Source organism: Podarcis raffonei, chromosome 5 (genome assembly GCF_027172205.1).
Source record: "Podarcis raffonei isolate rPodRaf1 chromosome 5, rPodRaf1.pri, whole genome shotgun sequence".
Classification (NCBI taxonomy): domain Eukaryota; kingdom Metazoa; phylum Chordata; class Lepidosauria; order Squamata; family Lacertidae; genus Podarcis; species Podarcis raffonei.
Window position 1 is genome coordinate 37,428,761 of NC_070606.1, and position 27,836 is coordinate 37,456,596.

At 43.8% G+C, this 27,836-nt stretch overlaps 1 protein-coding gene across 1 annotated transcript; it reads right to left on the reverse strand.

Annotated features, from left to right (window-relative positions):
- Window positions 1-435: 435 nt before the first annotated feature.
- LOC128414024 (putative lysosomal acid lipase/cholesteryl ester hydrolase) lies at window positions 436-20,964 on the reverse strand. Its single transcript, XM_053388668.1, has 9 exons — window positions 20,787-20,964; window positions 19,803-19,920; window positions 15,260-15,458; window positions 13,079-13,188; window positions 10,975-11,114; window positions 9,264-9,410; window positions 7,687-7,758; window positions 5,918-5,989; window positions 436-1,073 (listed from the first exon to the last, which is right to left on the reverse strand). Exons 1-9 carry the CDS (start codon window positions 20,913-20,915, stop codon window positions 840-842), a joined length of 1,221 nt encoding a protein of 406 aa, XP_053244643.1. The 5' UTR covers window positions 20,916-20,964; the 3' UTR covers window positions 436-839.
- Window positions 20,965-27,836: the final 6,872 nt, after the last annotated feature.

Consider the following 27,836-nt stretch of genomic DNA (forward strand, 5'->3'; position numbering starts at 1 on the left):
TCTTAATAAAAGTAGGAAAATGAAAAAGATGGGTGGGAGCACATTACAAATGATGCTTGTCAACTTGTGCACAAAGGTGTATGATGCAACAACCAAGTCAGAACCAGGTCAGGCTCTACTTCTGTTCTTAAACTAAGCAGAAATCTAAACAGAAATCTATGTCACCATAGTAGGGATGGGCCTGCTCATTCTCCTGTCCACGTGCTATGCATTGATGGGGCATGATGCCAAGACTCCTGCTGTCTTTTCTTAATCTTTAAACTGGACTTGGACCATACAGCTACTCAAACAGAGTGTCCTCCGGAAAGTAAGGCATATGGGCACTCTAGTGCCTAGCTGTGTCAAATTGGAAGCAAATGGTGCAAATGTGGTTCTGTTGAGGGGTGGGTGAAGAGACTGCCATGCCAAGCATAACATGAGAATGAGCCACCACATATGAAAGTTCTGCCTGGGGAGGTGGGGAACCATGCCACCTCAGTGTTTTTCAAATGACTCTTCAGAGGCTTCATATGCCTCAGCAGTCACTCAGCGGGGCAAGCTGGGGCAGGATGCTCCACGGGGCCTCTTAGGAGTCTGCCTGCCTCCTCCCACTCAGGTACCACTGTACTGTGATGAGAAGTCACTTGAGTTATGTCTCAACACCTCCATTAAAAATGCATGGATATAAATAATGATAAGCAGTTCAAAAATATTATTTTCAAAGGAATTATTTTGTGTGAACAAACAGGGATTTCTTTCCAAGGTGATTTTTTTTGTAGTTTTTGTAGTTGTTGTCGTCGTCATCATAGACATAGACTGATGGTGCTGATTTCTTGAAGGACTATTTCAGGATCACAAACTCACTGATAATTCTGCATAAGCTCAACTATCTCTTTATACATGCGCTGTGGGGCATCAAAGCCCAAGATGAAATCCAGGTGTGCCCAGTCAGGAATAAACTTGTGGTAAACTAGGTTTGAGACCTGAGGCAGCAGCAGGGCAAAATCCTTTGGAGTTGAAGCCCAGTCGTTTCCACCATTCCAGAGAGCTGTTGGAATAGTCATTTGTTTAATATCATAGGAAGGTGCTGTTTCCTAAAAGAGAGGGGGAAATAACAAATACTTAAAAATACTTTATATGTTAGGACTCTGCAAAAAATTTCCTGATCAAAACAAATGTGCACGTGCTCACGCGCGCACACACACAAACACATATATATTGTCTCCCTGCTTATTTAACTTATATGCAGAATTCATCATGCGAAAGGCTGGACTGGATGAATCCCAAGCTGGAATTAAGATTGCCAGAAGAAATATCAACAGCCTCAGATATGCTGATGACACAATCTTGATGGCAGAAAGTGAGGACGAATTAAAGAACCTTTTAATGAGGGTGAAAGAGAAGAGCGCAAAATATGGTCTGAAGCTCAACACCAAAAAAACGAAGACCATAGCCACTGGTCCCATCACCTCCTGGCAAATAGAAGGGGAAGAAATGGAGGCAGTGAGAGATTTTACTTTCTTGGGCTCCATGATCACTGCAGATGGTGACAGCAGTCATGATATTAAAAGACGCTTGCTTCTTGGGAGAAAAGCAATGACAAACCTAGACAGCATCTTAAAAAGCAGAGACATCACCTTGCCAACAAAGGTCCGTATAATTAAAGCTATGGTTTTCCCAGTAGTGATGTGTGGAAGTGAGAGCTGGACCATAAGGAAGGCTGATTGCCGAAGAATTGATGCTTTTGAATTATGGTGCTGGAGGAGACTCCTGAGAGTCCCATGGACTGCAAGAAGATCAAACCTATCCATTCTGAAGGAAATCAGCCCGGAGTGCTCACTGGAAGGAAGATCCTGAAGCTGAGGCTCCAATACTTTGGCCACCTCATGAGAAGAGAAAACTCCCTGGAAAAGACCTTGATGTTGGGAAAGATGGAGGGCACAAGGAGAAGGGGACGACAGAGGACAAGATGGTTGGACAGTGCGGGAGACAGTAGAAGACAGGAGTGCCTGACGTGCTCTGGTCCATGGGGCCACGAAGAATCGGACACGACTAAATGACTAAACAACAACAACAAATATGTTAAGGGGAATATAAATTGAGCACTTAAAGTGCATAACAATTGGACATTGTGCAGATTTAAGATGCATTGTGGAGAATAAGCATATCATCCATGAAAAGGAACTTGTTCACATTTCCTGGTAAATATACACGGTTTCCAACAGGCTTTGACCAATTTGCATATATTGACTGTCCTTTGTACATTCTCTGGCCATTTTTCATAATCTCAATCAGGTTTTGTGGAATGTGCTGCATTTTGTGCATTCTGAGGAAATGAGCTGTTTTGTATGTGACACTAAGTCAAACTATGAGAGCCAACACAACCTGACAATAAGAATTATTCTATATTTCAGAGGGCCAGCTTTCCCAAGCCTTATGCCCTCAGATGTTTTGCAGTATAATTCCCATCATCTCAGCCAATTGGCTTTATTTCCTGGGTTGATGGGAGCTGTCCTCCAAAACATCTGGAAGGAACTAGGTCGAAGAAGGTTGTTGCATACAAAATTTGTCTATTTATTTCCTTTATCATATCGTTCTCTGATAACCAAGTGTTCATGGAGCTTCATTTTATACTAACATTCCACAGGAGGAAGTCATATTGATGATAGAGGATCCTTTAAGCAAAATGGAAGTAATACACATATAGGCAGATAGAGAGAGACAGAGGGAAGGAGGGAGAACCCGTTTCATTTTTGCATTAGTGACATGAGCACCAAATCAACATTATTTCAGTTTTAAAAGAGATCCTTCTTGCACATTTCAGATATCATCATGCAAAGCAGACATCTGAGTTAGCAAATCTACATATGGATAAATTTGAAGGAACATACATACTGGACATAAGCAGTCTGTATAATGGTGACATATTGCTATATAAAAATATAATAATAATAATAATAATAATAATAATAATAATAATAATAATAATTTTATTTATACCCTGCCCATCTGGCTGGGTTTCGCCAGCCACTCTGGGTAGCTCCCAAGGGAATAGCAAAAGCATGATAAAACATCAAACTTCTAAACTTCTAAAAGTCAAATAGTTGTTTATTTCCTTGACATATGAAGGGAGGGTTTTCTGCAGGCGGGCACCACTACCGAGAAGGCCCTCTGCTTGGTTCCCTGTAACCTCACTTCTCGCAGTGAAGTAATCAGCAGAAGACCCTCGGAGGAAAGTGTAGACAATATCTTCATTTTATGACAAGGGACTGAAGATAGACACCTGGCATCTTGCAGATTTGTCAACAAACCTACATTCCCATATTAAATCTGAGAGATACATATACATTTGATACAGAAATAAGCTATTTTCAAGGGAATCTGGAGACCACTCCCTATAGTAAATATGTACAGTGGTACCTCAGGTTACATATGCTTCAGGTTACATAAGCTTCAGGTTACAGACTCCGCTAACCCAGAAATAGTGCTTCAGGTTAAGAACTTTGCTTCAGGATGAGAACAGAAATTGTGCTCCGGCAGCGCAGCGGCAGCAGGAGGCCCCATTAGCTAAAGTGGTGCTTCAGGTTAAGAAGAGCAACATGATGCTAAATCTAATATTTTCATGCTTTAAGAACATACACAGTTCAGAGAAACAATAGACACAATTTAAAAGGAAGGGAGACACATGGATCTATAGATTAAGTACAGTAGCACCTGGTGGATTTAAGGAAGACATAAAATGATATCTGTTATGTAACAAATTGAAGATGTACTTTTGTTGGAAATTATGCCACATTTCTTGCCATTCCAGTTATTTCATGACATTAATATATGTGTCTGTGGAATATTGCTTATTGCCATCACTGTATTTACACAATGCAGCAATGCAGCTTCATTTTCTGGTGAATGGAGTCCAACGTGCGAGGCCAGCCCTTGCCCCCAGAGCCAAGTGGGGCCACGCTGTGCCTCCTGCTGCCTGTCTGCACAGTGGGGAGCATGGCCGGCCAACATGGCTGTTAACAGATTGAGGTTGAATCCTGACAAGACAGAAGCTCTGTTTTGGGGGGACAGGAGACGGGCGGGTGTGGAGGACTCCCTGGTCCTGAATGGGGTAACTGTTCCCCTGAAGGACCAGGTGCGCAGCCTGGGAGTCATTCTGAACTCACAGCTGTCCATGGAGGCGCAGGTCAATTCTGTGCCCCGGGCAGCTGTTTATCAGCTCCATCTGGTACGCAGGCCGAGACCCTACCTGCCCACTGACTTTCTCGCCAGAGTGGTGCATGCTCTAGTTATCTCTCGCTTGGACTACTGCAATGTGCTCTATGTGGGGCTACCTTTGAAGGTGACCCAGAAACTACAACTAATCCAGAATGTGGCAGCTAGACTGGTGACTTGGAGCGGCCGCCAAGACCATATAACACCAGTCTTGAAAGACCTACATTGGCTCTCAGTACGTTTCCGAGCACAATTCAAAGTGTTGGTGCTGACCTTTAAAGCCCTAAACAGCTTCGGTCCAGTATATCTGAAGGAGCGTCTCCACCTCCATCATTCTGCCCAGACACTAAGGTCCAGCGTCGAGGGCCTTCTGGTGGTTCCCTCACTGCGAGAAGCCATGTTACAGGGAACCAGGCAGAGGGCCCTCTCAGTAGTGGGACCCAGCCTGTGGAAGCTTTTAATGTTTAGTAGGTTATTGTATTTTAGTGTTTTGTTGGAAGCCGCCCAGAGTGGCTGGGGAAACCCAGCCAGATGGGCGGGGTATAAATAATATGTTGTTGTTGTTGTTGTTGTTGTTGTTGTTGTTGTTGTTGTTGTTAGGCAAATCCTTGCAAGACCCACAGAGAGGAATGCCGGACTGGGCCACACTAGGGTTGCCCTTTACCTGCCTGCTTCCATCTCTACCTGTTCACCATCTGACTGAGGAGCAAGCATGTGCTGTCTGGGCGAGGTGGCCAGGGACACAGCAGTGAGGCTGGGCCAGATTCCAGGGCCCAGAAACCCCCAGAAACAGGGCAGGAATCCCTGCAAAGGGGTGCCTGATTTGTGCCACTTCAAAATTGTGTGCCCGGAGCCATGGTCCCACTGCCCCCTCATGCTGCGCCCCTGACACAGTGTGGGGAATTTCTATGAAATGGAGCTAGAAACTATTGTCATCAGATTAACAGTGCAATATTGCGGGTAAAATAATAGCTTCTTTCACTTAAGTTCACTCATGATCCCCGCGGTGTAGAAATTTAAATTGGTAAGTTTCTCATTATATTTACTTACTTACTTTCATACGTTCCTTTTTTTGAGATATGTTTCTAATGTTATATGCATTGCTTTAACAGATGATTGCATTTTTTGCAAACCTGTACCGACTGAAGATATTGAATTTTGATCACGACACAAGTAAAGGTAATATTTGGATCTAGTTTGGTGAGATTTTTAGTTAAAGTGATTGGTTTATTTGGATGTTAGTTACAATTTTTAACAAAACTGAGAGACTGAACTCATGCATGCAGAATACTGCATAGCAAAATAGTCCACTGAAGAAGCATAAAATGCCAAAATGTGTTTGGTAGTTCAGTTATCCAGAAAGTTTGATTAAAAATATCTTATATAGCCATATCAGCTATCTAATTAATATAATTAAAGAAGTTTAAGACCATCTCATGCATTGTACAGAAATTTTATTTTTATTAGGGTTTATTGTATAATTGTGGATATATTATTTTGATAAATAGTCAGTTTATGGATTTACATATTAGAATTTGTTAACGTATTCATGGGCATCACAGCCATTAGAAGACATCAGAAGGCAGCCCTGTACTGGGAAATTTTTAATGACTGATGGGAAAACTGCCAATGTCTTACCAATGTCTATCATCATATAAACAGAGGAGGGAGGGAGGGGAGGAGAAAGAGGGGGAAAGAGATGCAATTAGTGAAAAATTCTTACCTGGTTGTGGTGAGCCATGTTCTCTTCCTTGCTACCCCAGTCAAAACCTTTGAACTCCTTACTCCTCCTATTCTGAAAAAAGAAGTGTACCATATTTTGAAAAAACTAAATGGGAAAATTATTATTATTGCTGTTTATTATTAATCAAAAAATACCTGAGGATCATAGTGCAGTTTACTATATAAAAGCACAAAAGCACATAACATAATAACAAAACAATACGCACAGACACAACAGGCACGGCAGGTTGTGAGGAACATAGAAGAGAAGAAAAAGTTTTTACCATCTGCTTTTTATTCAATATTTACAGAGAGAGGCTTGGAACACAGCCTCTTGGGATAATGGCCTTGTTCCGAGTGACTCTCCACTCCCCCTTTTCTCATTTGTCATTGTCATCATCTCCCTAGGGGTGCCACGGAGGGCCCTCTGTTTCTGAGCTCTTTGCTCCTCTACCTTCAAGGCTCGCTGGGTTCTGGGAGAGAGGGGGTCTGGAAGGCTTTCTAAACACATTGTGTCTGTCAGCTGTCCTCCCTCTTCCCCCTCCACGCCTCCCAACATTTCCCGGCTTTCTGCCAGGGGATCCAGTTTGGCCCAAACACTTCTCCCAAAGTCTTCCACCTACTATCCAGCTGAGATTGCCGCTGAAGCCAGCTGGGTGTGGGTGTGTGGGTGTGTGTGCGCGTGTGAAAATCCTACTCAGTTTGCCAGAATTCCATGCAAATCCCTTCCCAATTCAGAAAGGAGATTCTCTTAAAAGACTTGTTAAAACAGATCAGCAAGAGGTCTGCATCAGAATCTCCAGGGGAAATAAAGAGGAGGGATCAGTTTCATCTGCACCTTGCAACACACTTTGAAATCCTGCATTGCTACAACAGGTAATTAACAGGTAGGCAGCCCCACTCTGCTTTTAAATGTGACCTATGAAACTAATCCTGATAAAAAACTCCTGTGGTATCAAAACGATACCAACCCTGTTTTGTTTTTGCAAGGCCATGAAGAAATTACCAGCAACTACATTCAACACCAGGTGCTCCCAGATCATGGCACTTCTTGGCCAGCCTTATGCTACTGACACACAGCCTTCACTAGCCTAGAACCCTCCAGATGTTCTGGACTACATTCTCTTCAACCCCAGCCAGCGTGGCCTGGCTGAAGGGAGTTGTCATCTAAGCAAGTTGGCACTACCAACACCTGAGTTATTCATTAAGACACAAATCAACAAAATACTGCAGAAATGTGGCATTTGTTCATCTAAATACAGAAGGAATATATTGTGAATAAAAACAAATTCACTGGGGAAATGAGTATATCTGTTCCTGGTGAAATACTGCTCTTTGGTCATTTAAAAAACAAAACAAAAATCTTAGAGAAGAAAATATTTTTGTTGTAAAATATGTAAAAAGAGAAGCTGAGCTATTGAGTTGAATGCTTCCTTCCATTATACAGAAAGGTAGCCGTGTTGGTCTGCCATAGTCAAAACAAAAAAATTTTCCCCTTCCAGTAGCACCTTAAAGACCAACTAAGTTAGTTCTTGGTATGAGCTTTCGTGTGCATGCATTGTGAAGAAGTGTGCATGCACACGAAAGCTCATACCAAGAACTAACTTAGTTGGTCTTTAAGGTGCTACTGGAAGGGAAAAAATTTTTTGTCCTTCCATTATAGTTCTTGATCTCATTCTTAATAGCCTGTTCTTTTGAAAATGATCAATATTCAAAGCTTTAATCAATACACAAAGCTTCTTTTAACAGAATTGAGGATTTAGGTGCTACCTGACTCCAGTGAAGGATGTTCTGCACAGATGTCCCAGCTGGGCAGTGTGATAAATATACATTGATTCGAGTCTGAAAGAAAGAACAAAGTGATTAGCTGAATTGATCTCAAAGTGTAACAGCCATTTCAATTTCATTTGGTTTGTTTCAACAAAACAAGTGCACTCTAGAGCTCGACATCTGGATATCATGCAGGAATCAGTGTTTAAGTAGCAATTACATGCCAGTTTTGGAGATCAACTTGACACTTCAAACTAGCTGCCAATGCCAATATTGTGTTACCAAACAAGAGGGAAATTCGCTTACAGCAAAGCATTGCCCCACAACATAAATACATTTCTACTAATACTGCAATCCTATGCACATTTACTAAGAAGTAAATTGTACTGTGTTCAACCAGGTTACACCCAGGTAACTATGCACAGGATTACAGCCCCAGTTATAATATTTTTCTTTATATAGTACAACCAGGGCAATTACAGACATATCAAATAACACCCATTTGTGCAGTGGGCCGGGCCGTTGTGTACATTCCTCCTGTAGGACATGAATTCACTCCACCCTGCTTTGGTGCCATGTCCAGTTGTGTTACCAACCATAATTAAGGGCCACTCCTAGACTCTTATCAGGAACTATGAACTGAAACTCAGTATTGCTCTTAACTATGGTCCTATTGCATCATGGTGGCAAGGAAGACACAGCCTTCTTGTGACCCATAAGGCATTACCTGCATTCTCTTTTGGGGAAGTGGACCCCTGTATGGGGAATTGCACAAGGGCCCCCAAGCACCTTAACTAGGCCTTGGTGCACACCATGACTTCTCACCTCTTCACATGTTTCTTGGGCTGATGTGCACCATCTTTCAATGCACACAAATATTAAGTTCCAGTTTACAAGTATCTGTACAAAAGCCATATTGGTTCATTTTGTTCTTATTTTTGCTCTTATTTCTATTGTGTATTTAAAATTTGTTATATTGTATTGTCTCAAGGAATGTGGCAGCTGTGCCCTCTTAAGGTTTCTGCCTTAATGCTACCAGACAATAATTTTCCAACAACAACAACAACAATAGCTCTGCCCATTTGGACGCCTCTGAAGATATTTCACCCCATTCTGCAAGTCTTTTTTAAATTTGAGGTGACAATTTCAACCTTCACCAACTTGGACATCTCTGAAGATATCATTGCCCAAAATGTGGGACAGCTCCAACCAATCAGGTTGCCTCTCAATATATCATCGCCAAACTTGGTACGAGGACTCCTGAGGTGGATATATTAGTCTTCAACTATGTTTGCATGCAAGGCACCATTTTGAATCAATATGATAGACTAATTTAACTCAAATTAAACACTTAAATTTAAGTGGCAGTCCTGGGTTGGTTTTTGTGTGCACACGTAGCCCAAAATATCACAAATTACACTATCAACTAGTGCTCAATGAAGTAGTCATCTAGGATCCACTTCTCCAGGGGTAATTAAGATATGGATGTTTTAAGCAGCAACCATTTCAAAGAAGCCTCCACATACTTTTCTTTAGATCACACTCTTTACCTCCTATTATGTAGTTAGAAATCTTACCAGATTCATGTTTTTCACATTAAAGCCCATCCCTAGGAAGAAAAAACTGGCACAAACATGATCAAGTAAGAAACGATTACACAGGTTAGTAGCAAACCATTTAGAAGTTTTGCTTTGAGCAGCAAACTGCCTGGTTCCAAATATTACCTGTCAAAACAAAAACATTAGTACACAGGTCATTTTGTTAGTCAAGACTGCTTCCCTAGAGATACTTCCAGCAATATCGGGTAGCAAGAAAATATCACAAACAGTATTATGAGAATCTTCTACTCAGATTGTTAGGCTAGAATGCCCATTCAACAATCCATGGCCATAATAATGATAACAGCAATAATTCAAATCCCACATGCATAGTCAAACAAAAGGACCTTCTGCTATATTCAAGACATGGACATTGTAATTTCAGCCATCGAAGAGACAGGATGACACAGTTAAAGTGCATCTTAAGATGTATGCAATGTGCAACTGGCGCCCTTGCAACGTGGTTCAGGAACATCATTTCAGTAGGAGCCCAAATATGCAAAAGACTTGCTGTTGTGCAAACATAGCCACAAATAGCCAATAGCCAAATAGTTGTGCTGTGCTTAAAATCACTTAATTTAGGGTTGCCATACGTCCGGACATATCCAAAATACCACATTCAGAAGTAGTGCCCAGATGTTGGGCAAAAAAGCTCAACAATATGAAATATGGCAATCCTACTTAATTCCCTAGTAATTTCAGCAAATGACGCCTTCTCTATTGTCTACATGGTAACATAAGGGAGAATGATTTTACTGCCTTGTCTTCTGACTTCTCCAGCTTGAGAATACAAGGAGTGGCTGTTCCTACAATCTGAAAAGGGCACTTCAATCTGCTTTTGTCTAGGGTAGAAGTAGTGTAGCATAGAAGCCAAGGGTGAGTTGTGAATCATAAAGCCCCCAAAGTAATCAAATATCCCCCTAGCCACAGTCAGTATGGGGCTTTAGACAATCCACAATCTCTCGTTCTCAATCCTCCCACCAGCCAGACTCTAATCTGGGAACAAAACTGATCATGTTACAATGTTGTTGTATGAATTACTGAGCTAAAAGTGGGTGAGGGTTGACATTTGGCCAACACAGAAGCCCCCAAAAGCCTCCAACATGATCAGCAAATGTTTCTGAGCCCAGAAAATGAGCTCATGTGCCTGTAACTGCCCACCACACTGTGATCATCCCAAGTTATTACTCAGTAGATTCGTTTGGCTCTCTTGTCCGATAGTCATACATTGTTTAATACTTAAAATAAACCAATAATGTAATAAATACACACTCCTATAACTGTTCAGCATTATTGCTTTAAAGGCAGCTGAGTTACGCACAGGTGTAATCTGCCATCATACTATCAAGATCTTCATGTAAGTTTGTACCAAGTCCTTTTGCTTGGGCACTTGAGGATTGTTCTCACAACAGCACCTCTTTCTTTCCTGCCCGCAGCAGGTGTTTTGTGCTGGCACCCATGCTACTTACAGCAAGATAGAAAAATGGGCACCCCAGTTTTTACAGATCAGCTTAGACTGAGCAACACCCTGTTACCAAATTTCAGCATTCGCCCACTTTAACAGTTTAGGTGTCTATGAGAATGACAAATGGCCTCAGGTCAAATGATGGATACATTTCCAAGTTCTTAGCTACAGCCAGAGATATTTGCACCCTCTATTTTAAACAAATATTTGGTCCAAAATGCATACTTTGACCAAGGATTCAGGAAGGTGAGTGATCACAGCTGATATTGGGCTGATAGAATAAACCGTGTTGACCGTTGGTGCCAATCCAAAGAACATTTTTATCTTTTGGGCGAACTGTGGCATGGTTGAAAATGCAATGAATGCTAAGAAACAAGATGGGAAAAAGAAATAGAAGATAAATGAATATAGCAAGCACTACTGCCTTGATCACAATACAAGAAAAAAATCTTAGCCTTTTCTCATAACACAAAAGCCATAAAGTACAGTCAATCCTCAGTTCCTGAATGGCTCTGTTTTGGAACATTTCGGCTCCCAAACACCGAAAACCCAGATGTAAATGCTCCAGTATTTGTACATTTTTCGGAAGCCAAATGTCAGACACGGCTTCCGCTTGAGTGCAGGAAGCTCCTGCAACCAATCGGAAGTCACTCCCCAGTGTCAAACGTTTCGGAACCTGAATGGATTACCGTATTTTTCGCTCTATAACACGCACCCGACCATAACACGCACATAGTTTTTAGAGGAGGAAAATCCGTAGGCTTGCCACCCGTAGGCATTCCCTCCATAACACGCACAGACACTTCCCCTTACTTTCTAGGAAGAAAAAAGTGAGTGTTATGGTGCAAAAAATACGGTACATTTGACAACCGAGGTTTGACTGTATACATTTTTGTAAGACCTGTGAGGAATGGCTTATGTCACATGCTTCTAGTCAAACGAAATAATGGAAAGTACACGCTCATATCCCCTCCTCTTGGGAGCCTTAATAAAGTACCGTACTTCCAGGATTGTTAAGATACAGTTTCCTGTTACATCCAGACTCAGAAACTTCTGTTTAAATTCCAACTACAAACCAGGTTTGATCCTGGCTTGAAATCCAGGATTTTATTCAAATTAAACAAGACTTTGTCAGCTGAGATGAACTGAAGCAACACAAAGCACATAAAACAAGGTTTGTGAGGGGAGTACAGTGATACCTCGGGTTACAGACACTTCAAGTTACAGACTGCATTAACCCAGAAATAGTACCTTGGCTTAAGAACTTTGCTTCAGGATGAGAACAGAAATCACACAGCAGCAGTGGGAGGCCCCATTAGCTAAAGTGGTACCTCAGGTTAAGAACAGTTTCAGGTTAAGAACAGACCTCCAGAATGAATTAAGTTCTTAACCCGAGGTACCACTGTATTATATTCCATACATTTCTTTCTCTAAGTCCATAGCAGCTTTGAAACATTTCTTTTATGGGAAATGTTACTAAGGGGAAAATGCAGGAAACCTACACAGGGATTGTTATTCAAGATGGCTCTCCATGTCCAGTGGCTCTATGTGTAACCACTGTACTATGACCAGCGGCGTAGCGTGGGTTGTCAGCACCCGGGGCAAGGCAAGTAATTTGCGCCCCCTAACCCGTGGATTTGCGCCCCCTAACCCTACAAATCTATGCCTATGAATGATGGTCCCTCTCTCTCTCTCATATTCCATTTGATTCCCATTTCCGCCGATCGATCCCCGAAGCTCTCACCCAGCGAAATTCGTGCGTAATTACGCTTCGCCATCCCTATTCCTGCCGCTTCCACCGGGAAATCATGACGGTACGTTTCTCCTCTCCAAACTTTCCCCGGCCCTTTGCCGGCCGGCGCAGCCCTTTTGGCTACGAGCTCCCCTCCTTCTCTGCCCGCTTCCGACCCCACCTCCCCGTCCAGCCTCCCTACCTCCTGAAAAAAGGCGCCGGCGCCGAGCAGGACACCCCTGCGGCCATCGGAGAGAGGCGGGGCCGAGGGAGGCAAGCCAATGGGCGAGGCGGGGGTAGGTGGCCACGGGGGCGGGCGCTGCCGCAGTCCTCGGGTGGGCAAGGTAGGAGCAGGCGGAGGCTGGCCGGCCGCTCTGACAATAGGGGCGGGCCGAGGGCACGACGCGGCTGGGCCCTCTGGACTCGCGCCCCCCCCAGATGTTGCGCCCGGTGCGGCCGGCACCCCTGGCACCCCCCACGCTACGCCACTGACTATGACCAAAATCTCTCTTGAAATTAATATACAACACCAACTGTACAAATAAACATGTTGCTATTAGAATTGGCAACATGTGTTTCAGAAGCTTCCTAACCTACCCATTGTGGTGCCCTGGGAATGACCAACATAAAATATTTTCTCTTGTCCAGTTTTTCTCAGGATAAAATTTATTGAAGCTGGAAGGTCATATTTAGCCATTTCATCAAAACTGCAAAGAAAAGGAATAACAGACTGTGTTTTACAGACTTACATACAGACTTCTCCAGCCAATGCAATACAATATCTGGCAAACCAGAGATCACCTCCTCCATGGACTACCAATTCTCTGAACATCTGTGAAACAATCTGATTTAAATTAAGCCAGGACTCATCTTCTTTAGATATTTCCACTGGCACTGTTCACTAGCAGTCAATGCAACACTATGAGCTGTTCACTGAAAACTTAAAAAGTCCACCAAATAGTTCACAGTGGCCATAGGGTTCCTGCAATGTGACAGTTTTAACAGGCAAGCTGTCCCTAAATCTCAAATATCAGCACCTGGAGAGCCAAACAAGTCATGACTTTAGAACACATTTGCACAAAATAGGAATTGCCAGTAGAGTGCCCATAAACCTGTTGGGTGGTATAAAAATAAAACACAGGCAGATTAGAAGGGGGAGAGGAATGCTTCTGTTGTTGGCACTAGTGTGACTATACTGGAAGCAAAAGGAGAAACATAAAGCTTTTTAAAAAAACCGAAGTTTCTGGAGGCTCTGCCTCGCCTCCCTGCATATCTGAGGAGCTTCAAATTCTGGCCAAGTAACTTTACTCAGAATCAGCAGGACCCACACTTGGTCCCAGGGGCGCCGACTTGTGCCGCAGATTAAGGGTGCCCAGCAGCATGTGCAACGTCATGTGAGGTCAGGATGTCACATTGCCCCTTGATGTCATGAAGTCACATTACATCGCACCCGCCACAGTGGCACCTAGGAGCCCTGGAAGTCACCTTGGAGGCCCTGTTGTGTGGGTGCTGAGCACCCACAACAAAAATTTGGCACTAGCACTTGGTCCTCCTACATCAAATCTAGTTACACCCGAAGCCAAGCTGATCTGTTCATATCTACGGAGTTTAGCAATGCCATATTTCATCCTTTCACTTGGGGTTATCCCAGCTGTGTGCTTTGTCTTGTTGCCAACATCCATCTGGGTCAGGAAACAATGAAAGAGTGTGCCTTTGAGGATGAAGTCAAAATGTCAAAGAGTTAGATTCAGGTAGATAGCTGTGTTGGTCTGACGCAGTCGATGTCCAGTAGCACCTTAGAGACTAAGTTTGTTCTTGGTATAAGCTTTCGTGTGCATGCACACTTCTTCAGATACACTGAAATAGAAGTCACCAGACCCTTATATATAGTGGGAGGGTGGGGTGGTGTTTTTTTCAGGCGGGTAGTAGGAGATGTATGATAGACTAAATGGGTATAGTAAACCTGTTGATGACTGCAATTAGTCCTACAGGAAAAGGCAAGGGATAGTATGCAGATGATTAGCATATCTCATTACCCCACCCCACCCTCCCACTATATATAAGGGTCTGGTGACTTCCATTTCAGTGTATCTGAAGAGGTGTGCATGCACATGAAAGCTTATACCAAGAACAAACTTAGTCTCTAAGTTAGTCTTTATTTGTCAAAGAGTTACAGTGCCTGCTGTGCTTGTAGAGACTGATACAGGAGAGACAGGTTTTGTCACAGCTGAGGCAGATGAAGGCATCTGGTTCTGCGGATGCAGGTGTACCATGCCATTTCTCATCCCAGTGGTAATTTCTCCTCTGTTCTTTACTGTGGATATACCACCTACCGGTAACTATCTGTCTCCAGGCACTGCTGTTGTCTGCAAGTGATTCCCACAAGGTGGAGTTGATGTTGCTAGCCTTCACATCATGTTTGGAAATGTCTTTGTAATACACAGTTGGTCGGCCAGTGGGGCTGCTGCCTGAAGTCAGCTCCCCATAGAGAACATCTTTGGGGGATCTTATCATCTTCCAGTCTTCATCAGAGCATCTAATTCCCCACATGAACAATATGTGCTGTTTGTTTGTTTGTTTGTTTGTTTGTTTGTTTGTTTGTTTGTTTAAAGAAACAACTACCAATTATATTTACTTGGAAATATATTTCTATACTTTCAGATTATCAGGGTGCTGTTCAATGTTGAAACAGAAGAGGAAGAGCATGGCAGATTAAAAACCCCGAAAGGAAAACTAGGAACCAGAAACACATAATGAAGTTTAGAAAGATCACTCTACCTGAATCGCCAGAATTCTTCTTGCTCCACAGTATAGTTAATGTGTTTCATGGACCAGGTGTTCCCTCTACTGTTTCCTAGCCAAACATCATAGCCAGCATCAGCCAGTATGAAGCCCAGGCTGTTGTTGTCCAGATTTGACACCCAGTTATCACTACTGCCAGACAAGCCATGTTGCAGAAACACTGCGGGCTTCGGATCTGCAATGGAAGTCTTTTAAGTATAGTTATAAGAGGTAACTTCAGTGTTTCTTTCCAACAAGACAGTGATCCATCAGAACCTTGAATGGCAGTTGTTGTCATTCCATATTTCAAGAAGCAGCCAGTGAAGTGGTCAGGTGGGGCAATGTTACTCTCATGGCTTCCAGGCAAGTCTCCTCCCCCCCTCAAAAAAGGTCCCGTCTCCCCGGTTATTTGTAACAGGCAATATTGAACAGGCAATATTGTTTTGTCATAAGGCCTGCTTCATGAAAAAGCTTTTTTCCAAAACAAAAAAACTTGGGGGCATTGCCACCACATGTGCATAAATGAGCCAGTGACATTACAAATTCTTGAACTGATATCTTTTTAGTCATCTTATTCAATAAGTCATCTTATTCTTACATTTTAAGCCATTTTACTCAAATATAATCTTATAGTGGGAGCTTGGCACTGGAAGCAGGTGGCTAAGTCCTCCTGCCCTTCCTTCATCACACCACCTTTGCTTCTCAGGTATTAGGTAGCCCTAATATCTTTCAGAAAAGCAACACCCTTAGGCTGTCCTTTGCATTTCTTTTATTATTATTACTTAAGAATTTTCTCAAAATTTAATACATACATATGTTAATTGCCTTTAAGCACCCTCATTCACTCTACATAATACCCTAATTGTTATTTTCTGCTACTCACAGTTCAGGTCCTATCTGACTGTTATACCTCTTCAAGTACTCTACAAAGGGTTTCCACTCCTTCCTTAGCAGTGTCCCCTCTTGATCCCAAATTTTTGCGTTCATACTTGCCAGCTCCACATAATCTATTGGTTAATAATAATAATTTATTATTTCTACCCCACTCTTCTAGCTGGGTTTCCCCAGCCACTCTGGGTGGCTTTCAATAGAACATTGAAAACAGAATAAAACTTCAAACATTAAAAAATTCCCTAAACAGGGCTGCTTTCAGATGTCTTCTAAAAGTTGGATTGTTAGGAAAAGGAGGGGACATTTTATCATATGTTGTGGGATTGTAAGGTAATTTTAAAAATTTGAGAAATGATGTACAACAAATTGAAGAAAATGTTCCATTTAACATTTGTTTAAAACCTGATGCATTTTTGTTAGGGATTGTAGGGAAAGATCTGCTAAAAAAAGCTGAAAAACATCTTCATGTATGTGACAACGGCCGCGGGAGTTTTAATAGCATAAGGATGGAAGATTGAAGAAACCCCAGCTAAAGAATCATGGCAAGAAAAATTGATGGACTATGCAGAACTGGCAAAACTGACATACAAGCTACGGGACAAGAATAACTGTGACTTTAAATGGGAATGGGAATGAATGGGACTTTAAATGAGAATGAATGGGAACCCTTTACAAAGTATTTGAAAATGCAACAAAGCGAACTGGACTCCTTGGCTGACTTTGAATAAACATTCACAAACTTTTTATTGATAATAATCAGTTAAATAGTTTAAGGATCTATACAACTGTGTAACATGCAGAAAATAGCATTTTTAGAGAAATCAAAGACTGGAACTGAGGGAAGTCAGGGGGTGTGGGTGGGTGGGTTCTGTGGGGGGAGGGAAGGGAGGAAAAATGGGGGGAATAAGGATGATATGTTTTTGGATAATATGTTTTAATTTTGAATAAAAAAGTTATTAAAAAAATAAAATAAAAGTCGGATTGTTGTTTATTTCCTTGACATCTGATGGGAGGGCATTCCACAGGGCGGGCGCCAATACTGAGATGGCCCTCTGCCTGGTTCCCTGTAACCTCACTTCTCACAGTGAGGAAACTGCCAGAAGGCCCTTGGGGCTGGACCTCAGTGTCAGGGCTGAACGATGGGGGTGGAGACATTCCTTCAGGTATACTGGATCGAGGCTGTTTAGGGCTTTAAATTGTGCTCAGAAATGTACTGGGAGCCAATGTAGTTCTTTCAGGACCAGTGTTATATGGTCTCGGCGGCCACTCCCAGTTACCAGTCTAGCTGCCACATTCTGGATTAGTTGCAGTTTCTGGGTCACCTTCAAATGTAGCCCCACATAGAGCGTGCTGTAGTAATCCAAGTGGGAGGTAACTAGAGCATGCACCACTCTGGTGAAACAGTCTGCGGGCTGCACACCTGGTCCTTCAGAGGCACAGTAGCCCCATTCAGGATCAGGGAGTCCCCCACACCCGCCCACACCCTGTCCCCCCAAAACAGTACTTCTGTCTTGTCAGAATTCTACCTCAATCTGTTAGCTGCCATCCATCCTCCAACCACCTCCAGGCACTCACACAGGACCTTCACCGCCTTCACTGGTTCTGATTTAAAAGAGAGGTTGAGCTGGCCCGAATCCCGATTGGAAGGGATCAAAATGGTCCGCATCCTCCAGGCATGCCTGGAGTTGTTCTGCAACCATCCACTCAATCACCTTTCCCAAGAATAGATTTGAGACTGGGCGATAGTTGGCCATATCGGGCAGGTCCAAAGGTGTTTTTCTAAGAAGCAGTTTAATGACCGCCTCTTTCAGCGGGGCTGGGAAGTATTCACCATTCTGCAGTGCCCATCGCCCAGCCCTTCCTGGCTCGCTTTTATTAGCCAGGATGGGCAAAGATCAAGGAGACAGATAGTTGGTTTCACTCATCCAAACAGCCTGTCCACATCCTTGGAGGTAACAGATTGGAACTGATCCAATCTGATCCCATGCAACTTGACTAGACAGGACTCTAGCACTTTCCCACCCCAGCCCTGCTCCCGTGGTGGAGTCTTCCTCATTCCGAATCTGAGCAACTTTAACTGCAATTTTTTTTCTTTTGCAAAATCATTGCAGGAGATCTTGGGGGCCTTATCAGGCCCCAATGGCACAGGTGGTTCCATTAAATTACGAACCACCTGAAAGAGTCTCCTGCCTGCTGTTTTCTGCAGATGCAATAGAGGCAGTGAAGAAGGTCCTCTTCAACGTCACTATTGCCACTTGGTAGGCTCAATGTTGAGCTCTAACCTGATTCAGAATTAATTCTCAGCCACTAGTGCTCTAGCAATCTCAATGATTGTTTCATTGCCCTCAGCTCTGGGAAAAACCATGGGGCTGTCCAGGCTCCATGCAGTTGGAGAGGGCACTTTGGAGCCAGGCAGTTGATAGCCCTACTTAACTCTGCATTCCAGCGGGCCACCAGGGAATCAGCTGAAAGGCCATCAACATAGGATAAAATATCTCTTACCACTCTCTGGAAACCATTTAGATCCATTAAGTGGGGGGCGCGGACCATCCGAATTGGTCCCACCTCCCTGCAGAGGGGAAGGGTTGCAGAGATGTCCAGTTGCACCAAGAAGTGATCTGACCATGGCACTTCTTTTGTTTCACTTTTACTTAGTGTCAGATCACCCACATCCATAGAGGTAAAAACCAGGTCCAAGGCATGTCTAAGGTTTATTTTGCTACTCCTCTTTAGTTGGGATTTCTTGGTCTTTTCACCTTTGTGCATAGATTACTCAATCTGCTGTTGTCGCATACAAGAAGAGATTAAGTAGCTTCTTGGGGATATCAGAGTTTGTTACTCCTAAGAGGAAGGACTCTGGTTTGGGGGGGTGTCATCTTTAATATTTTTTTCAGTTCCCCATAAATTATTTTCCAATATATTTGGCTTGCTTACATGCCTACCACATGTGGAAGAAGATGCCCTACATCTTTTGGCATTTCCAGCATGACTTGGTTCCCCCCCTTCTCCCGCCCCCTTGCATTTCACTTTTCACTCAAGAAAAAGCTGCATACAACACACAAAGCCAGTGGGCAATGGAATTGGCAGTGTCCCCAACTCTTCACAGCCCTGGTTTTTTTCTCCTTTTTTTTTTATTCAGGCTGTGACCCCTATAAATGGCAGAAGAACATATATCTTAAATAACTGCAAAAACACTCTTTTGCAACTAAAGAGATTTCCCCCCACAAAAAAGATTGCATGCAGTTCCCTATGACTTGGGTCAAGAAGGTATGGAGAGCACAGCTACGTCAGCACAGAAAATGGCTGCTGTCAATATAGACTATGAACTATTTATTCCAGCTTCCTCATCTCCTTGTCACCATATTTCCTTACTTCTTTAATACTTCAGGAAAGGAGTAAGAAGCACTTGACCTCAACTACCTATATGGCCTATCTTTTGCAATATTATAGAAAAAATAGAAGAAGGACACACTCAACAATCATCATAATAGTGCACATTACCAAACAAACTGCCTATGTTCTTTTGCACTAAATCAAATTTTAGCAAAGCAAGAATTCATCATTTAATAATAATAATAATAAATCCCCAAAATATTGAACATTTGTATATATGTGTACACACAATATATACCTCAAAGCACACACTCACCCTTGTTTGACTGATTTCTTTTGCCATGAGGGATTCTGTTAATACTCAGAATATAACCATCGTCTGTCACCACTTCATATTCCTCACTGGGATATCCTCTGAAAGAAATAATTTCGCTCTGCAGGGTGGAGATGGTGTGGTTGGACAGGTTAACAAGCAACTGTAAGATGTCTACAGACCACTGCTTTTTTCTAGAAAAATAGGTGCTGGTACTCACCATGAAGTTGTTATAGTAAGTCCTATACTTTTAAACAAACAAACAAACAGAGGTGCTGGTACTGTGTACCCTTGAGTACCCCCTGGAAAAAACACTGCTAAACACTTAGTTTCCACATGATAGAATTGATAGCTGGAGTGTGCAGATGGGTGATAAGCCAGATAAGGTCGTAAAGCAATCTCGTGCCATCACTTATTTGTCAGTTCCAAAGAAATCCAAGAACTGATTACCTGCCTCCCTCTGCTGAAATTAGAAAAAAGGGAGCCTTTTGTTGCAGAATGTCTTCCCAGGATACCTTCCCAGCCAATTGCTGCTGTTGCTGCTGTTCTACATTTTTATGGCTGTTGTTCCCAAACTCTCCCCTTCCCTTGGACCACTTGAAAATTGCTGAGGGACTTGGTGGTCCACTGAATGATTTTTGTTCTTGCTGCTGAACAATTATAATGCACTGTGCAGGATGCTAGAGTTGCTACTGCAGAGCACCTAATTGATGTTCACAGAGCACTGGTGTTCCGTGAAGCAAATGTTGGGAATTTTATTGAGATTTTAAAATAAAATAAAATTCCAAGCTGCCCTGAGCAATGATGCATTGGGAGGGCAGGGTACTACTTCAAAATATTATAATAAATATTTTCTTGTCCCCTAAAACCCCAGCAGCCCATGGAAAATTAACTTCAAGGATGTGGCGTACAGCACCATTAAGCAACACTAATTGTCAAAGATGCCTTGAGGTAAGAAGATGAGAAAGGAAAAGGAAAATGGCTTACAATATTCATAGTCGCTTCTGGGTCTACGCTTCTTCTTTTCCACAATATTCCTGAACTAATAAGCACTTGGACCAAGCCTGCCCCCATTATGAAGAGCCATATCATTGATTGGCGTGGAAGCAAATCCATCTTTGAGCCCAGATATACAAGACTGCTCCTCAGTCACCGAGAAGATGTATTTAGGTTCCGTAGAATGAAATTACAAACAACATGACTTTAAATAGGTTGACATTATTTATCAAGAGCAAACAACACCTACTTGGAATAACAAGTCATATCTAAATGATATGATTGGTTTGGTCTTGCGTAAATTCCAGGATATTCCCCTGATGTAATTTTCACTGAGTTCCATTTGATGTTCTTCCAGGCAAGTAGGCAGTCTCAGTTTAACAAAAGGTTTGTCAAAGTGTAAACACTAGTTTAGTGTTCTAATTAAGAGTAAAAACCATCAATCAACAGGTAGATGGTTCAAATCCAGTGCTATTTTTCTAGAAAAATAGGTGCTGGAGCTTCCCATGAACATCTCCATTTGTTCTTTAATAATGGCAGTGACACCCACCTGAGAGGTGCTGGAGCTCAGTTCCTGTGAGTTCCTGCTGGGGGGGGAGCCCTGTTCAAATCTCATTTCTTTGGGTGGTTTCAGACACACTATTGTTCTTCTCACTGTAGTCATATGGTGTTCATACTGCCCAAACATACTGGCATGATGAAAAAATACACTTTGAATATTCCTGTTTGGTTAACATCCACAATGGACTTTCTACATGACAAACACAAACATGCGAGGGCAGCCAAGTGGGAGGAGCTGGGATGGCAGACCAGAGCGGCAAAGTTCTCACTTTTCTTCACTGACCAGGGTTAAAAGCCAGCTGCGCCTGACATTGGCAGTACAGTTGATCAAAGAGCAAACCCTCCCTCCCTCATGCTTCTGTTTCTAAACTTGTCTTAACCTTGCTTTGCTTCCTGTCCCCACTGCAGTTGACTTTGCTATGGTTCTCAAATAGTGTCCATATTCCACTGGGTGGAATCCTAGTCATCGAGGTTATGGGTGAATTAGAAAATGTAATGCTGGTGGGCAACAAAAGAGGTTTAAAGACTGTCTCAAAAAATTTTACACATCACTTGGGAAGACAGGAAAATTAATACCAGTGTACTGGAAGAAGCAAAGATCACCAGTGTTGAAGCAATGATTCTTCAACATCAACTTTGTTGGACTGGTCATGTTGTGCAGATGCTTGATTATCGTCTTCCAAAGCAACTACCCTATTCCAAACTTAAAAATGGAAAGCGTAATGCTGGTGGTCAACAAAAGAGGTTTAAAGACTGTCTCAAGGCAAATTTTTAAAAATGTAGTATAAATACCAACAATTGGGAAAGACTTGCCTGCGAGCGCTCCAAGTGGAGAACAGCCTTTACCAAAGGTGTGATGGGCTTTGAAGACACTTGAACTCAGGATGTAAGGGAGAAACGGGCTAAGAGGAAGGCACACTTGGCAAATCCACACCGTGATCAACTCCCATCCGGAAACCAATGTCCCTACTGTGGAAGGACATGTGGATCCAGAATTGGCCTCCACAGTCATTTACTGACTCATTGTTAAAACCGTTTTCATAGAAGACAATCTTACTCGGCTACGAGTGATCGCCAAATAGTAAGAAAGGTGAATTAGTGCATCGCCCTGACCTAAAACCAGGTGAACTTGGGGGCAAACCATAAGAGGGGTCCAGGTGGAAGTCGCTGTCCAGAAGGCAACTGCGGGGAGATGGGCCATAGAGCTTCCAATGGCAGCCTGGTGATGACTACCTCAGTAGATCTTAGGGAGGCCATAATCCTTGGCAGGGCCCTTGTAGTAAAGTTAGTACATTTCAAGAAGCTGTTCTTTGGTCAAGCAGAGAACAAGGCCTTGTGGGAAATCAGCAAGCCACAAGAATTATGGGAACTAGGTCATGTTGCTTTAACCCGCAGACCAGCAGGCTCCAAGGGTGTAAAATGTTTATTACGGGAGAGGAATTCTCTGGTTAATTTGAAGGTTTGACACCTGGGGTTAAAGTTATGCACATTCACCCAGTGTTGTGCCGGCAAGGTCTCCACTAGCTAATCCCGAAGCTTGGGGCGTGCGGAGCTCAGCGCGTCCCAAGCTTCTGGGTGCCGGCAAGGTCTCCGCTAGACGGCTACGAGGTAGGCGAAAAAACCAAAAAGCCTAATGCCAAATGGAAAAATTCCTACCAGGCCCCCTGGACAACCAGGGCGACCAACCTAAGGTCCATAGCAAGGCCAAAAGTAAACTGAGACCCTGAGCTCTAAGGGAGTGGAGGGTGGGTAACTCGCGACGGGACGATGAAGAGTGAGGCTGGGAGGCTGGCGCCGCAGTAATTTACGCTGCTGTACACGCCCCCTTGAAGGCACCTGGCTGGGTGCCTGTCAGTGGGCGTGGGTGCCAGCCAGGTGAGTGGGAGGCAGGGGGCTAACGCCCCCTGCTTGAGGTGCAGACCGGCTCCCGCCCACAACCACTCCCCTCTTTTGCAGGAGGAGAGTCTTTTTTGACTTCTGACCTTCGTATCCTTATAATCAACTCTGTCTCTTTGGTCTAAAAAGTTTTTAAAATTTTCATTGCAGGGTTTTTCAATCCCGCTACTGTCTTCACATTTTTACAGTAATTATTCATATACCAAATCAATTTATTCCAGTCTCTGAATTTTTTGGTCATCTTGGTTCTGGATTCTACTGGTTAGCTTGGCTAATTTCACATAGTCCATCATATTCATCTGCCACTCCTCAATCGTTAGTAATTCCTGCAATTTCCGCTTTGGGGCTAATAAGGTTCACCGCTGTTGTGGCGTACATAAATAATCTTTGATCTACCTGTGCAATTTCCTCTCCCATCAAACCCAGCAAAAATGCTTCTGGTTTTTTGGGGAAGGTATATCTAAACATCTTTTTTAACTCATTGTAGATCAGTTCCCCAAATGCTTTTACTTTATCACAAGTCCACCACATATAATAAAATCTCCATCTTTCTCTTTACATTTCTTTGCCTTAGCCTTTACCGATTTAACATTTATCCTAAAATAGGGTTACCAGATGTCCCCAGTTCCTGGGGACAGTCCCCAGATTCACCAATCTGTCCCCGGACAAAATCTGTCCCCAGAATGTCCCTAGATTTTATGCCTGGGGACTTCCAGTGAGGCAACATGGTGAGCGCCATGGCAGCAAGCAGCACTGGAGGACCCGGCCACGTCAAAGTTCCAGCCAGCCAATCCGCTGACTGGGGGGGGGCTATTTAAACAGAGGTGCAGGCCAGAGAGCTTCCTTCTGGCTCGCTTCCTCGATCAACACTTGCCCCAAACTTGTGCAGAGCTGCCCGTAGCAGAAAAGCCCACAGTGCTCTTCTGCCGTGGGCTCTGTGTGCCCAAGCGAGGCACTGAGGTGGTGAAGAAGAGGAGGAGAAGCATAGAAAAGAGCTGTGCCGGAGAGAGAGAGAGAGAGAGAGAGAGAGAGAGAGAGAGAGAGAGAGAGAGAGAGAGAGACGGAGTGCGGCTGTGGCTTCTCCTCACAGGAACAAAGAGGTGCGAAAGTGAAGGCTGGGGGGGGGGACAGGGGGAGGAAGGAAGGCAGGCGGGTAGGCTCCTTTGCTTTCTCTCCCTCCAACAGCCACTGCAGAGATGGTCAGTTTAACAGAGGGTGAGGAAGGTGCCTTGTCCCTGCAGCAAGTGACAAAAATGGTTTTAAATGTTTTAAGTGCTTTTAATTTGCTGCACCTTAAATGGTGGGGGTTTTTTATAATATTATATTATTTTATTATTTTATTTCTGCTTGGGGTGGGATAAGTATTTAGTCAGGGTGGGGAGTAGTTTAATTTAACATAATTGTTTCTTGCTTTGTTTTTATTTTTTATTCTGTTAAATTACTATATAGTTTGTATTTTGCTTTTTAAGGGGAAGGGTCATGGCTGCCTGGGAGTGGGCCTCAGCCAAAAGAATGGCTGGGGCAGGTTCCACAGGGGGGGATGTATTGGGACACCCGATCTCAGTGATCACGGGCAGGAGGAGGAGTTATGCTAAGACCAGATCATGTTATTACCGAGGAGGCAGGTTTAGTTGTTAATTGAGGACTATCCCTGCCTCCAGGTCTTGTCCTGACCGGAAGGATACTGGAATCAGCAAGGGAAACCCACATGACCTGAAAGTGTTGCTGTGCAATGCCAGGTCAATGATGAATAAAACCACTGCCATCCGCGACCTGATTGTGGATGGAGGATTTGACCTGGCATGTGTGACAGAGACCTGGTTGGATGAAGCAGATGGGCCTGTCCTTGCCACTGCTTGCCCACCAGGTTTCTCTTACGCACACCAACCCAGGTCAGGTGGGCGGGGAGGGCTAGTGATTTTTAGGAAGTCATTAGTCTGCACCAGGCGTCCTATTGGGAAGACCCAGTTTTCTGAGTGCATGTTCTGGAAGCTGGGCAATAGGGGCAGTACAGGATTCCTCTTGGTGTACCGACCTCCCCGCTGCACCAAGGATTCCATGCCCTAGCTGCTTCAGGTCATGGCGGATATGCTCCTGGAGACACCAAGTTTGGTTGTCCAGGGGGATTTTATTTTTTATTTTTTTAATAATTTTTATTAACTGGCCAATCACATCAAATTAAATCACATCACATAAATTCCGAATTACAAAGCCAAATTTTTAAATTTTGTTGGGGGAACCCATACTTCAAGATCCAAAGGGGGATTCAGATCATCTTCTTATTACTGCGTTAATGTCCAAATCAGTCCCAATCAGTCCAGACAAAGTTCATAATTCTATCCAGTCTTATCTTGGTGTTTCCACATCATATCTTGTTCATATAATTTCTCTTTTTCCTTTACGATCTCTTCTGTTAGTCTCCTTAAGCCGATAAGCAAATAAAATAATCCTGTGTGAATTTCCCGTTCCTCCAATCTAAGTCCAGATGGTTTCCATATATCTCCTTCGTAGATAACATCGCTCTTTCCATCATAAATTAGGCATCTGTCACTTTTAAGTCCCACCGAGGAGTTGATCCACGATATGTAAACAGCTCTATTTCTCTCTTTCTCCTCCCAGACCCAAGAGCTCCAACAATGCCTCCCAAAATGGCGACGGCATTTTTAACTGCGTCATTCCAAAACTCTTAGCTTTCCAGCTTCGTCTTGAAACATTGCTTTGGTTCGAAAGTTTATCTCCACACAGCCTTAAATCCACAGCTTAAGTCCTTTTCTGACTCATTAGGGGAGGGGATTCTTGTTTAATCACATAGAAAAAGGAAAGGCAGGTCCCCCCCCCTCAGTCATTTGTCGTACCGTATCTTGACGTATCTTCTCATATTTTATTCTTGTCTTGTTATCAGAGATCTCTTCTGTCAGCAGTCTTTACTCCCCCTTTTTCCTTGAAGTATGTGCAATTTATCTCGTCCAAATTGTTTATTTTGAAGATTCTTGCAACTAGTGGACGGCGTCCAGGAGTGCCGGAATCCCACAGGAGGGCTTTGTGCCTAGTGCCCCCACCCCCACAAATTCGGGGGTGGTATAGGGCACAGCAGGCAAGGGCCGTCCCCCCCCCACAATCCTGGGGGGGTTAAGGAGGCTAATTACCCCCATCATAGCCTCCAAATTACCTCGTGTGGATCGGAGAGATGTTATTGTCAGCCATCTTCCGATGCGCCACCTAGTGGCCCCCGTCCAGGGGGATTTTAATATCCATGCCAACACAACCTTAGAAGGGGCCGCTCAGGACTTCATGGAAAGCATGGCCTCCATGGGGATGTCCCTGAATAAGTTTGGTCCAACTCATAGCCGCGGACATGCCTTAGACTTGGTGTTTACCTCTATGGATGTTGGTGATCTGACACTAACTAAAAGCAAAACAAAAGAAGTCAGCCATGGTCAGATCACTTCCTGGTTCAATTGGACTTCTCCACGACCCTTCCCCTCTGCAGGGAGGTGGGACCGATTCAGATGGTCCGCCCCTGCTACTTAATGGATCCAATTGGCTTCCAGACAGTGGTAGGGGATGTTTTATCCCAAGTTGATGGCCTTTCAGCTGATTCCCTCATGGCCCGCTGGAATGCGGAGTTAACCAGGGCTATTGACTGTCTGGCTCCGAAGCGCCTTCTCCGATTGCATGGAGCCCAGACAGCCCCGTGGTTTTCCCCAGAGCTGAGGATGATGAAACAATCGTTGAGACAGCTAGAGCGCCGGTGGCGGAAAACTCATTCTGAATCAGACCAGACACGGGCTAGAGCTCAACATCGAGCCTACCAAGTGGCAATGGCGACGGCAAAGAGGGCCTTCTTCGCCGCCTCTATTGCATCTGCAGAAAACAGCAGCAGGAGACTTTTTCAAGTGGTTCGCAATCTATAGGAACCACCTGCACCACCGGGGCCTGGTAGGGACCCCAAGATCTCCTGCAATGCTTTTGCAAAGTTTTTTGCAGATAAAGTCTCTCAGATTCAGAAGGAGGTAGACTCCACCGTGGGAGCTGGGCCAGGGCGGAAGAGTGCTAGAGTTCTATCTAGTCTTGTTACATGGGATCAATTCCAATCTGTTACCTCCGAGAATGTGGGCAGGCTGCTTGGAAAAGTGAAACCGACCACCTGTGTCCTTGATCCTTGCTCATCCTGGTGGATAAAAGCAAGCCGGGAAGGGCTGGGCGATGGGCTCTGCTGGGTGGTGAATGCTTCCCTCTGTGAGGGAGCCTTCCCAAACCCGCTGAAAGCGGTGGTTATTAAACAGCTTCTTAAAAAAAATCTTTAGACCCGGCCAATATGGCCAACTATCGCCCAGTCTCAAATCTACCATTCTTGGGCAAGGTGATTGAGCGGGTCATTGCCAAACAACTCCAAGCATGCCTGGAGGATGCGGACCATTTGGATCCCTTCCAAGCAGGATTCAGGCCTCACCATGGGACTGAAACCGCCTTGGTTGTGCTGGTTGATGATCTCCGGTGGGCTAGGGACAAAGGTGAGAGCTGTTTCCTAGTTCTGCTGGATCACTCATGAGTTGACATTTTTTGTAATTTGGACGTATTTAG

Excerpts from the sequence above, each read along its gene's own strand:
- LOC128414024 (XM_053388668.1), bottom strand. The coding sequence starts at position 20,915 with ATGGATTTGCTTCCACGCCAATCAATGATATGGCTCTTCATAATGGGG. Across the intron at positions 13,189-15,259 it reads GAAGAATTCTGGCGATTCAG|TTTTGATGAAATGGCTAAAT; the intron begins GTAGAGTGATCT and ends TTTTCTTTGCAG. Across the intron at positions 11,115-13,078 it reads TTCCCAGGGCACCACAATGG|CATTCATTGCATTTTCAACC; the intron begins GTAGGTTAGGAA and ends CTTGTTTCTTAG.